Genomic DNA, 12,687 nt, shown 5'->3' with positions numbered 1-12,687 from the left:
GATCATTCACAAGTGCTTTGTTCCTGCTCTCAGGGTTAGCCCCTGTGATCTGGCACACAGACAGGCCCTGAAATGCTCATAATCAATGTACCCACACCACAGAGAGCAGGTACTGTCGTGTGACCTGGACTGGTTTGCTTGTTTGGTTAACTGAATTCTCATTGTCTTCTGCCAGTGCCACACAGCCCTGCCTCAGGGGAGTTTCAACCTTGACTTCAGACTCTCAGTCATCAAACTTTCATTTCTATCAACTAAGTCTGCCAGCAAGAGCCAGAGGTAGGGACTGTTTCAAATGACGAGCTCTTGTGGGCACACACTGAACTGAGAGGTCTGAGTTACACAGAACACCTGCTGAACCGCCCCTGCCCCATTTTCTGATATCTTAAGACACAGTAGCCAAAATCTCAGTCATGTCAAACTTCCAAATGGCAACAATGCTATCATTGTTCCTCTCTCATTTACCCCTCGACCCCGAGACGTGGGAAGCAGTGTGTGGAACATACTGATGAATCAGACACGGGCCCGCACTCAAGGAAGCTGACAAGGTAGGGGAAACATATAAGACATAGGAATAAACATGTAGCTTCACACAGGTAGAAAGTGCATTAAAGGTCCACTTTGCCTTCTCCTTTAGACTTTAAGCTCTGTGAGGGCGAGGACCACATGGGTCTCGTTCAGCTACAGTGACCAGCCATAGTAGGTACTCACTTTAACAACGCCTGCTGAATACATGGCCCTATGGATGAAAGAGTCAGGGAGTCCAGAGAGGGAGGGAGAATTCCGGGGTTAAAGGAAAGTCTTCGTGTGGAGATGCCACTTGACTTTGGACCTGGGACTTGGACACACTGAGACTGTGGCAAGGGTGAGAGATTCTCAGGGGAGGGATTAGCAAATAAAAGTTACCGTTATTCTCTCCTCACTTATCCTTTCATCCTTGTTAGCAGCACACTATCTTACTGCTAGAAAATATAAAACATCAAAATATCTGTTATATAACTAGTCAACTTCTCAGGTGAAAAATGAATATCTTTGTATTCATTCAACATTAGAATATAGTGTTTTATGATAAGCACTCAAAGAATGCTGGAATCCTTGATGATGTGCCAAACGCGATGCTATCTTTAAGAAAACATGAAGTGCCTTTAATGGAGGAAGGTATTGTTAAAACAGAAAGCAAAAATGCAGTACCTCCCCTGTTTCCAGAAGTTTCTCAGGTTTACTTAGAAAGCAGAAGGAGTTTACGCCGCGAAGATGCTCCTCAGTCACGACGTCCACCACGCCCGGCAGGCTGAGAGCTTCTGAGAGATCAACAGACCTAGAGGAGAACACAGAGCAGGGCCCCTCAGAGCAGCCCCACAGCCGAAGACCCCGGAGCACGTGCTTCATTGGAGAACCAGACATGAGAGAGGTAAGATGCGTCTAAGAACCCTTCACGACAGTTTTCTGCCAGACAATTGGGAAAAATTCCTGAGACGATGAAGTTATCCAATGGAGGGACACATTGTAGCAAAGCCTACCTTTCGATCCCATTTCACCTCTAATCTGCATTGGATATCACAACAAACAGTTTATCCTCTTCATTCCATTACTCCTCACTAACGTGACTTAGACGAAAGGGCAATCATTAACGTCTATTGTAAGAACTGCATCACTTACACAATCTTAGCATGAGCTCTTGAACTTGTTACGAAACTCAAGAAAAGTTCCGGCTCCACCGCTGGCAAGTCATCACAGTAGATGGCTTCACCCGTGGCATGGTTAATACCAGACAGATGCATGATGGGATGGCCAATTGGGTCTTGAGGAAGCTGCTTTGGGCCTACATTCTGTTTAATCAACAACCAACATATCATTTTGACAAGCATTTTATGCACATCTCCCATAAGAAGGCAGCTATATAATGTACATGCAAACCAGAAGACTTTTGCAAATGAAAACAGTCACTATTAATAGTAACACCAGAACAATAAGCCTGTTGCAATAATTCAGTAAGGAAACTGGGATGTATAGCCTTGATGTTCTTATTTTTTTCCCACTTTTTTGGAACATAGACCCACTTTTTTTCCCACTTTTTGCCACACATCTCTGATGCCAATTCCATTTGTGTATGTAAATGAATATAAATCTTTCTTCCTGATAATGTAAGACTATGTCCTCTTGCTAATGCTCATGTATTTCTTTAAATTTTAATATCAAGATTATTTTACTGTTTGTATAATGTACAGCAGAGCATGATGATATCACAACTATGTTTATACAAAATATTGAGGACAAGTCTTCCACCAGAAGAGGCTTTTTTTTTCTATTTTAAGTGAAGAAGTCTAAGATATAATTGGTAAAACTCATAACTTGGACAACCCCGATAAAGTACAAAGCCAAAGGGAGATGCATTTTGAGTAATGATTCACTAATGTTATTCTTTCTTAGAGACCCATGGGGTAAAATGTGCTGCTACTGGTTCTGTAAATACCTTAAATATGTTTCATTAACCAAAGTAGAAATTAAGAAACATAATGTCAGTATTTCAAATGAGAGAGTTGTTAGCTTTCCTAGTTGGTTGGTTATTGGGAGAAGAAGAATTGGAGGTATGAAGAAAGAAGGGGTTAAGAGACACGATATAGGCCAAGTTCAGACACCAGGGTGGAGGCTGTGGATGCTAAGGGGCAGGTGCTGGGAGTGTGGGAGGTGGGAATTCCAGGAAAATTGCCAGCCAAGCAGCCACGGGCTACTCTCTGAAAGGAGAGGGCAGCTCTGGGCCTGGAGCTCTGCCCGAGGAGCTGCCTGCTAAGCAGTGCTGAGCAGCCCCATCCACGACTCACTGGCGCAGCACTGCGTTTGGTCCTAGGGCCGAGGCCAGACTCTCGGAGGCTTTCTCTGGAAGCCTTGGGGGTGAGGAGCACACAGTAGGTCAGCCAAGGTGAGGCCTGGAAAAAGTTAGGGAGGTCTCCCCTTCCCACCCCCTCGGCTGCCCCACCCTGCAGGTCACGGGTCCCCGAGCCCTGGAAGAGGCAGGGACTGGTTCTTTGAGGTGAGCCTCACAGCGCAGGGCTACATCACACAGCAGGAGGGAGGGCAGGACAAGTCATTACCAGAACACATACTGGTTAAAACCTTTACTTGGGAGGGAGAAGAAGCCATAGAATCTGACCTGCTTCCAACTCAGTATCACTAAGGCATCTAAGGAAAAAAGATAAATATCTTTGTATTTGATTGCCAGAATGTGCAATTTGAGAAAGCCTATTCAGAACATCCTGACGATAAATGCGACACTTGATTCCACCTAAAGTGTGTGTCATTTCAATCACAGCTGTCGACTTTCCGGAGTCAAAGCTACCCTGGTCCGAGGAAAGTGCTCCGAGGCCCTTGCTCTGTGGAATCGAAGGGGAAGACCCTAACTGTCTGGGTCCCACGACCAACCAGCGAGTTTTCTTCTCATGCACGTGTTTTGCTTTCTTTTCCTTTCTGAACATTTGGATTTAATTTAGCAAATACCACGAATGGAAGAGAGCCATCATGGTTATGATGGGGAATGTTACTAAAGATAGCTGTGAGAACACACTTCTCTGATGCCTGCTGCTGCTCACGGGACCGAGAAGAGTGGTCCTCACTCACTGCCAGCCCAGCTCAGGGACTCACAGAACCAAGCTTCTGCTTGAGACAGATCAGAGGGTCTCCAGGCAGGGGGCGGGCCTGGACCACAAGGAGGGAAAGGAGAGTGGCACGTGTGCTTCGAACACATGTTCAGCACGTTTGCTGGTTATTTGGAAAATGAAAAAAAAACTACTGTTTTCATAATATAAATGACAAGAAGTAAAATAGCGAAATTTTGACTGACAATTATATGCAGAACGTACAGTCATTTCTAAAATTAACTTGGCATAAGACACATGTGTAGGATGCTCTAAACTTATTCCTATTTCATACAAAATTTACTATTTCACAGTAAAGTATACACTTATTGTTAACATTTATTGTTTTGATCCCATATTTGTTTCATCTAAATGGGAACTTCAATTTTGTGCTTACTATAATACAATGCATAAAAAAGGAGGGCTAAGTTTTTTTGGTTGTTGTGTTCCTCCCAACTTTATTAAAAAAAGCAGAAGATTACCAAGAAAAATAATTTAGAACCTGGCCCAGGCACCATTAAATAAAGGGAGATATTGGCCATGAATGTAGGGAAATAGGGAAAATGAGAGAAAATTTTGCACACTGGGGTTCAGGCACAGACAAGGATTTGCAGCAGCCCAGCCCCACCAGCTCCAGTGACACAGCTCATTGCTTTGTCCTCAAGACCAAGTGCCCCAGCAGGTCTCTTCTCCCTCTCCTTTGAGGAGCTGAGACAGTGATCAAAAGAAAACAAATGTACGAGGACTCCATGAGATATGGTTTCCTCTGTTCCCGATGGTAGGGATGGACTCCCTCCATAAAATACCCACAAAGCGCTGTGTTCTGATGCCTTTTTGGGCTCTCAACTTGAACAACATTTGAATGAAAAATCACCCACATTGTTTTTTAAATTCCTAAGAAGCTTTTTCCATCCTGAAGAGCAAAATTCCAAGTAATGCATAAGCTTAGACACTAAGGAAACACACGCCTAAGTTTCTATAAAGGCTCTGGAAGTTTTCTACGATGTAATACTTTTTACTATAAATAATGAAACACATCATCACATCGAAAAAAAGCCTTCTGAAACATTGCTGTGAGAGGCCTGCCAAAAGATTGAAGAAAAATACCAAAATATAACTTTGTTCTGTTCTATTACCAAATATGCAATTGATTATTTTAGTTGAAGATATATAACACCTTATTTTTGCAGTCAGTGTGACGAATCTACTGGTGAAAGAGGCTGTGCTTGATTACCTGTTTCTGCTTGTTTGTGGCTAAAGATACGATGGAAGAAAGAATGTCGTCTCCTCGAACTGGTGATCTCTTGGAGCTGTGTCAAAATTCTTTCAAAGCAAATGAATTTATTTGGGGAAAAAATGCTCATAGTGAGTGTTGGAGTTGTTCTAGGAATGTGGATATTTGCGTGTGTGCGAAAACCACAGGAAAAACAAAAACGAAACTCATCTGTGTGGGAGATACACTGCTTCCAAAACTTTGACTGCAACCTCTAATAACAGACTCCCTTTTAAGATGATCAACTATGTGAAGATTATCAGTTTTCTTTGGATGATGTGAATGCCCATTAATTTGTTCTTGTTCCTTTCTGAAGCTTACTCCATTGTCAAGGCCGGGTTAGGGGATTTATAAGCCGAAGGCTGCAGCCGCCGTATTTTGCAGACCACCAGGGAAGACGGCAGCTGTTTTTAACTTTCAAAACGATCACTTTCAATGGACTTTGGCATATTTGAATTCTTGCACATACTGAACCTAAAACCTCAAGGGATGTACACCAACTTCAATGTTCATTACGACATACTGTAAGCTTTCATCACTAAATCCAACAGTAGAGTCAATGAACCGATGTTTTAAAAAGCCTCTTCATGTTCTAGACTTAATAAAACTCTCAAGGTAAAGGTTCTGGATAATAATTTTAAGAAAAAACACCTGGAGTCTTATCCAGTTTACCAACAGGATGACTTCAGGTGATCTGTTTGTGATGTTGTGGCAGAAAATTCCACTTCAAAGTTACGAGGATTTCTATTCTCTGTAATAGTCAGTTTTCATTTGGGGAGCTCGAAAATAGCTCTTACAACTTATCTTTGCTTCACCTCTAAAATGTAACTCACAGGAAAAATACTTGGAGAATAGGGACTGGGGGAGCAGAGTGTCTCCACACTCACACAAAGTAAACCAGCAGCTCGCTTAGAAAGCTTGACTGCATTTTCATCACCCTCCAAGGGCTGTGTTTTCTGCCCCTCTGAAAATGAAATCGAAGCAGCCCCACGGCCCTGACACAGAAGTGACTTTGTGCTCCGACTTCTACGGTGCCAAGGGCAGAGGGCATGCGGCAAGCTAGCCAGCTCGTGCATGTCAGTGGTACAAGGCCACAGGACACAACACACGGCCTTCAAGATCAAAACAGACTTTTTAAAAAAATTTACCATTGGTAGCTTTGTCTTTAGTCATAATTCTTCATTGATTTTGAAATTTTAATGAATGATGAGTTCATCAGAAGAGGAGCTCGCGTTTACCAAGCTTGAGAATCACTGAGAGAGAGGTGGGAGGTCCAGGTGGAGGAGCCACAGCCCAGGCCCCTTGAATTCAAAACACAGAAGCCACTCACCTGGAGCCTGAAGGTACCGCAGTCATGTCTGGAGTGCAGATCTTCTAACGCACTCTCGTACTTGTCTGCAAGGCCAGGATAGTGAACAGGGTCCTGAAAAGTAGAACCGTTGTAGGTATTTAAAATACGTCGGTACCAGAATGGTCTCGGAAGCGAGGCTGGCACGGTTCTGAGCAAGCAGCTCTACTCTGAAGTCTGACATTCAGTAAGATCTCGCCCAGTTCAGAACCCCGGAAGTGCAAGCAGCTCCCGCACCCACACACTCGGGAAGGTCCATACACACGGCCGCACACGATGAAGAGCCAAGTGAATACGTAGGTCACTGACTTCCAACATCTTTATGTTTCTTATGATTTTCTCATGTGCTTTCCTAAATGATTCGAAGACTTACAAACCAATAACACAGGAAGATAGACGCTAAGGAAATGAAGCGGAAAGGAAGAGAATGGATAAACCAGAAAAAAGTCAGAGTCAAAGCAGACCATTGTCAATGAGCACGAAACTCTGCTCTACCTGGCGAACCCCGGAAAAGGGACATGCAGGGGCTGCACCCCTCCCCAGCCCCACAGCAGGTGGCGTTCTGGGCCCAGGGGGAGCACTTTTCAGGGCTGAGGGCAATGAGTCATCTGAGTCCTTCCACTAGACCTTAACCAAGACACCTAATGGTTACTGTTTACATTTTAAAATTTTAATAGAAAATTAAAGCCAACAAACATTATTTTTAATAACAGAGGAGTAGTGACTAGAGGAAGCTGAATTGAAGGTACAAGACGACAAGGTGGAAGCTTTAAGTGATATACACTTGATTCACCCAAGAAAGTGTATTAGTTTGCGATTCATTGGAGGAGTCTACGATTGGCTTTATTTTTCTCTTTTGATTACATGGTGACAATATGTCACTTATATATGATTTCAAGCCTCTATTCTCAAAGATTTGATGAAACCCTTCTGATTCTTAGTTGTTCTCAGCTGTAATGAGAAGATACATTCAGAAGCAAGGATAAGAGAGAGCTTTGTGCCTCTTATTTGAACTGATCATACTGATTTCTATACACATGAGGAATGTTCTCAGCTTCTAGTCTACTTTGGTCGGCAGGTTGTAGGGTGGGATTAATGAGGCCAATATGGTTCAAGTTCCCTGTAGGTCTAGCAAATTTATGCAGAGAAAGTGTTTTAGTTGTGTCCTCCCTAGCCAACTATCTTGTAACTCTAGTCGTTTGTCATAAGGGAGACCAGAAAAAGGATGCCTGCATGATTACTATTATTATTATGACTACTAGGCGGTCTTCATCACGTTCCTCTGAAGCACTAGGGACCACAGGAAGCCCTTTTCCTACGATGACCGGTTTCACAGTCACCTTGTGGAGGGGCTGCCGTCATCATCTTATGGGTGAGAGAAATGAAGAACGTCAAAGGCATGAAGGTAAAAACCTCCACAAGTGGAAGAAAGGCTTCACTGAGGGAACATATATTCAAATCATGACAAGTTTTCTGCATACTATCTAGACACACAACAGGGAAGAAACAAAATAACTGAGTGGCGTTAAACAGAATCCTGCACAGCTCTGTGCTCGACTTGCAATTCTTCCCCAAACTCACACCCATCAGCAGACAGCCCGATGGAGCCCCGCGAGTCCACGGGTTTCTAATTCGGGTTGTCTTTTCTATTCCACAGCTACTGGGCAGGGGGCCGTTGCCTCCACTTGGGTATCACCAGAGTCCCCAGTGCTGGGAAAGCTAATACACGGTCAGTTCCATTTACCATCGTCTTCAGAGTCTGTGACACCTTCAGGTAGAACTTGAAGAGGAAGCTGACGATGAGAGTCCTCTTGAACTCCACCTTTCCGCCCGGAGCCCCGGCTGGAAGGGAGACTTCATCCAGAAGCAGCCTGCAAGCTGCGTCCAGCATCTCTTCATTCCAGGGCCTGCGGGAGTCAGAAGAGCAGACTCCTGGCTGACAGGACTCCCTGCCTCACAGGCTCAGCCAGCGTGTGAGACACAGAGCCACAGTTTAACAAAGGAAATAAGAATACAGGCTTCGCAGTCGGGCAACCCCAGCTCGAGTCACAGTCACCCTCTCAAGGCGTCGGGCCTGGGCCCGCCCACCACTTCCTCAGCTGCAAGGGAATAATAGGAGAACCCACCTCAGGAGGGGTCATGAGGAGGGAAGGACAACCCGTGTTGAGGCCTTAGGCCAGAAGTAACTGACCCTGTATCACATTACAGAACATGCCAGAACGATACTGCGTGCCAGGCTCTGTACTAGGCCTTATATGTATCCATTCATTTAATCCCCTCAACTGCCCATGAGGTAGGGATGATTATCCCCCTTTTACAGATAAGGAATCTGAGTCAAGCAAGCTGATTGAGATCACGTAAATAATAGACGTTGAACTGAGCTTTGGACCCTGGCGTTTGGCTCACTCAAGTTCATGCTTTTAACCATTGTTCTCTATTATGTCTCAAATGGTAAATGATACCTGGGAAATGCTTGAGAAATATCAGCTATTAGTATCATCTATAGAAACAAAAAGTCAGGTAAGCAAATGCATTTAGCCATTTATTATAAAAACAAACTCCCATGATCAATTTTTCATCATGGCTAATCATTCTCTCATGGTAAAGAATGAAAATTTACTCATTTTGCTTACCATGTCCATGTACTACTGGGAGATGGGCTCTTGCTCTCTCTTTCTCTCTCCCTCACTCTCTCTCTTTCACATATACCGCCCCATGCACACACACACACTATATGATGCCCACTTCAGGAATCACTAAAATCAATACACATGGAAATAATCATGAAATCTTATTGGAATTCCACGCCATTAAATAAAGAGGTAGTAGGCACTTTTCTCTTGTAATTGTACGTCACCACAAAATGAGCTGCTCCGTTACTTGGAGTCTCAGGGCACGACGCCATACCTTCCGATGAGTTTCTGGCAGGAATTCTTTGCACAGACGGTGGTTGGACCCACGCCTCCGTATGCGATGGATAACTCCCTAATGACGCCATCTCCTTCTCCAAAAAAGACTCTCATTCCCGAATTGACTATCGCGAGCGCATTCTGCTGCCGCTGGGCTTGTCGGAAGGCTGACACAAATTCCCACTGAAAGCACAAGTCAAGTGGCACATGTAGAAACACAAGAGTGACAACTATGCACTGGGCAGTTTACATGTGTGGCCTCATATGTCCTTGTCACACTCCCTGTTATGGGCTGAATTGTGCCCTCCCCAATCATATGTTGAAGCCCTAACCCCTAGTACCTCAGAATGTGGCTATATTTAGAGACAGGGTCCTTAAAGAGGTAATTAAGTAAAAATGAGGTCATTAGGGTGGGTACTAATCCAACATGGTGGTGTCCCCATAAGAAGAGGAAATTTGGACACTGGCATGAACAGAGAGAGACCCTGTGAGGACACAGGGAGAAGATGATCACCCACAAGCCAAGAAGAGAGGCCTCAGAGAACCCAACCCTGTCAACACCTTGATATCAGACTTCTAGCCTCTAGAATCGTGAGAAAATAAATCTCTGCTGTTTAAGCCCCCAGTCTCTGGTTCTTTATTATGGCAGCCCTAGCAGACTAATACCCCTCCGAGGCTGGCTGGATTATCCCCATGTCCCAGACGAGGACTCTACTGCTCGGAGGGATTCAGTAATTAGTTCAGGGTCACAGTGGATCTGGACACCAACATTCAATTTTCAGTCTGACTCCAAGCCCTTCTTCTTTCCACTAAATTCTATTGTAAACGTATTTTCTTAGCTTCTTTCAAACCCCAAGATATAGGTAGAAGTATACTTTCTAATCTTATTTAGGAACAAGCTTCATGGGACAAAGAATTTTTAAAAATCTGTAAGAAAGTAACTTTTGAGTTTGGGTTTGGGGAGGGGAGACAGAGAGAGAGAGAGGGATAGAGAAGGAGAGAGAGGAGACGGCAGAGACAAAGGTCTCCTGATTCCGGGAATGATGCATAACACAAGTGAAAAGTGACTACTCACAAGTCCTCGGAATCTCACCTGTAAACACTCAACGCCTTCTCTGAACCCCATGTGTTGGAATTAACAGCCTCAGGCTCACAGGTAAAACCAAGAAATTGAAAGGACACTCTCACCTTCCTCGAGTAGGGGATGTTCACTGAGACCAAGATTTCTTCAGGCTTAAGATCCGCACTGGGGCATTTTCTGAGAAACTGCTCATTTAAAGGAATCTGCCGTTCTCCTTCTGTGGCAAGAAACGACACCTCTCCTGGAATCTGTTCTATTAAACAATCAAACTTCCAAAACTTTGGAAGTTTTGGTATCCTACCAAATTTGGTATCCTACCAAATACCTGAGGAACCTCACTGTTTGGGAAAGGGCGCGCTCTTCCTATGCTCACTGATCACTCACCTGCGATGGCACCTTACAGTGTCTCCTCCAGTCGAGGTCCTACCTTTTTTTTTTTTTTTCCTGTCTTTGCTTGCTTTTAAATAAAAATACCTAGCAGAGTAGCCCGGAGGTCAGTAGAATAGGACCTGAGCAGTCCTCTTCCTGAACAGCACAATTCATTTTGAGCTTTACAATTAGGGAGTAGATATTAACATTCCTTTTAATATACATTCCTTTTAATATTCTGATTAAGTCATTCAACAAACATTTATTGTTTATAACCAGAAACCCTACTAGGTACAGTAGTGGATAAATAAATTGCCTTTAATGAATTTTTATACTAGTGAGGAGCTGTCTTATTTGTTTACAAGCTTTTTCATCAACTAAAAAATTTCTGTTTTTTAATCAATATATTGAGGGGAACCATTTAAAGCTATAACAAAATATGACTTTGGGATGAAAGCTGAGAAGCTTTTGATGTTTATATTCACATCACAAAACCTATTTCTCATTATATGATTTTTTTTAAAGGGATGTTATTTAAATTTATAAGTCTGAATGCAAATCTTCCTCTTTAAGAGAATTTTGTGGTTTAGATGATATGAAGAGGAGGTATTTAACAATGCAGGTAATAGAAAGCTAGTCCATGTTTTTAAATGAAAATAAAAAGAGATGTATGGAGGACCAATTAAGACTTCCTAATAACTGTTAACTAAGTTGTAATAAGAGTGATAAATTATATTCTGGATTTAGCTTCAAAAACAAAACTCAAGTAAATAAATATAGAATGAAGCCCAACCATTGTTCAACAGAAAAAGGTCTGTAGGCTTCCATCAATGACCAATTGAGGATGAGCACACAGCATGATTTGGGTGCCACAACACTCCAGTACTCCCTGGAGAGAGTCTTCAACAAAGGCCCCAGTGGTTCTCAGTAGCCTCTAGTTCTCTCCACTACTCAGATCACATTGGGACACGCACATCGCAAGCACGGTCAATGTAGGGTGACCAGGATGGGAAAGCTTCTAGCACCAGGCCTCAAAAAGAAGAGGATGAAGACATTGGGAGTGTGTATAATTAGGACCAGGCTGACCAACGTTCCAGCATCCAGAGAGGCAGAGAGAATCATCAATATTATAAACAATAGTCATTTTCAAAACTGGGCCTCCTGCCTCCCCAGAGAGAAAAAGGGCTAGGAGGAGCAGGTTTAATAATCCCTAAGAAGGAACTGTCACTCACCTTTTGACAGCAAGTTGAGGGTACAGTTGCCCACGGCCAGGAGGGGATTCAGATCTGAATCCAGATGCCTACTCACGATGTGGCCCCCTAAAGACTTTTTAAAATAATGAGTTATTTTCACAACAGTGGTATAATTATAAAACCACAAGTGATCAAACAAGGATTAATCAAGGCTTTGGAGAACTATCTTTTTGCCTGTCCCAAAATAATGAAAATGTCATGATTTGTCAGAGACAGTCACCCAAGGAATGCACACCAGAGTCTACTGTAGCCAAATACATACAGCCATGTTCCTGATCTGGGATCCGGCCAGAGTTCCTAAATGCTTCAAGAGAGCATGGTACGTCTGCGTCTTCTCCTCTGGTAGCTTCTGGATCACTTCAGCCAGGATGTCCTTCACCTGAGCCAGGCTGAGGCCAGCACCTAAGGTCAGCCCTGAAATGAATTCATGTGTAAATAATGCAAAGTGATGACTGCTGACCTGGAAATATCCATTAGAGCAAAGCCACAGACAGGGGATCTTTATGCTGGATACATGCTGCCCTGCTTATTGGTGGTGATGATGGTAACGGTGATGGTGGTGGTGATGGTGGAATTGTTGTTGGTGATGGTGGAAGTGTTGTTGGTGATGGTGGTGGTGGTGATGGAAGTGATGGTGGTGATGGTGGTGGTGGTGATGGAAGAGGTGGTGGTGATGGTGATGGTGGTGATGGTGTTGATGGAGGTGGTGGTGGTGGTGGTGATGATAGAAGTGGTGGTGGTGATGGATATGGTGGTGATGGAAGTGATGGTGGTGATGGAAGAGCTAGTGGTGGTGGTGATGGAGGTAATGGTGGTGATGGAGGT

General features: G+C 43.7%; 1 protein-coding gene across 3 annotated transcripts in view; it reads right to left on the bottom strand.

Annotated features, from left to right (window-relative positions):
* Positions 1–12,687, bottom strand: part of LOC131410962 (aldehyde oxidase-like) — a 71,668-nt gene that overhangs the window by 38,880 nt on the left and 20,101 nt on the right. For all 3 annotated transcript variants that reach the window (XM_058549543.1, XM_058549544.1, XM_058549545.1), the window contains exons 11-18: positions 12,125–12,276; positions 11,842–11,935; positions 10,348–10,457; positions 9,158–9,342; positions 7,995–8,157; positions 6,233–6,325; positions 1,657–1,826; positions 1,189–1,315 (exon numbers count right to left, since the gene is read on the bottom strand). In XM_058549543.1, the coding sequence (XP_058405526.1) occupies positions 1,189–1,315; positions 1,657–1,826; positions 6,233–6,325; positions 7,995–8,157; positions 9,158–9,342; positions 10,348–10,457; positions 11,842–11,935; positions 12,125–12,276 (1,094 nt within the window). The remainder of the gene's footprint in view (positions 1–1,188; positions 1,316–1,656; positions 1,827–6,232; positions 6,326–7,994; positions 8,158–9,157; positions 9,343–10,347; positions 10,458–11,841; positions 11,936–12,124; positions 12,277–12,687) is intronic.

Source organism: Diceros bicornis, chromosome 10, assembly GCF_020826845.1.
Source record: "Diceros bicornis minor isolate mBicDic1 chromosome 10, mDicBic1.mat.cur, whole genome shotgun sequence".
Lineage (NCBI taxonomy): Eukaryota > Metazoa > Chordata > Mammalia > Perissodactyla > Rhinocerotidae > Diceros > Diceros bicornis.
This window is presented reverse-complemented; position numbering and strand designations above follow the sequence as displayed.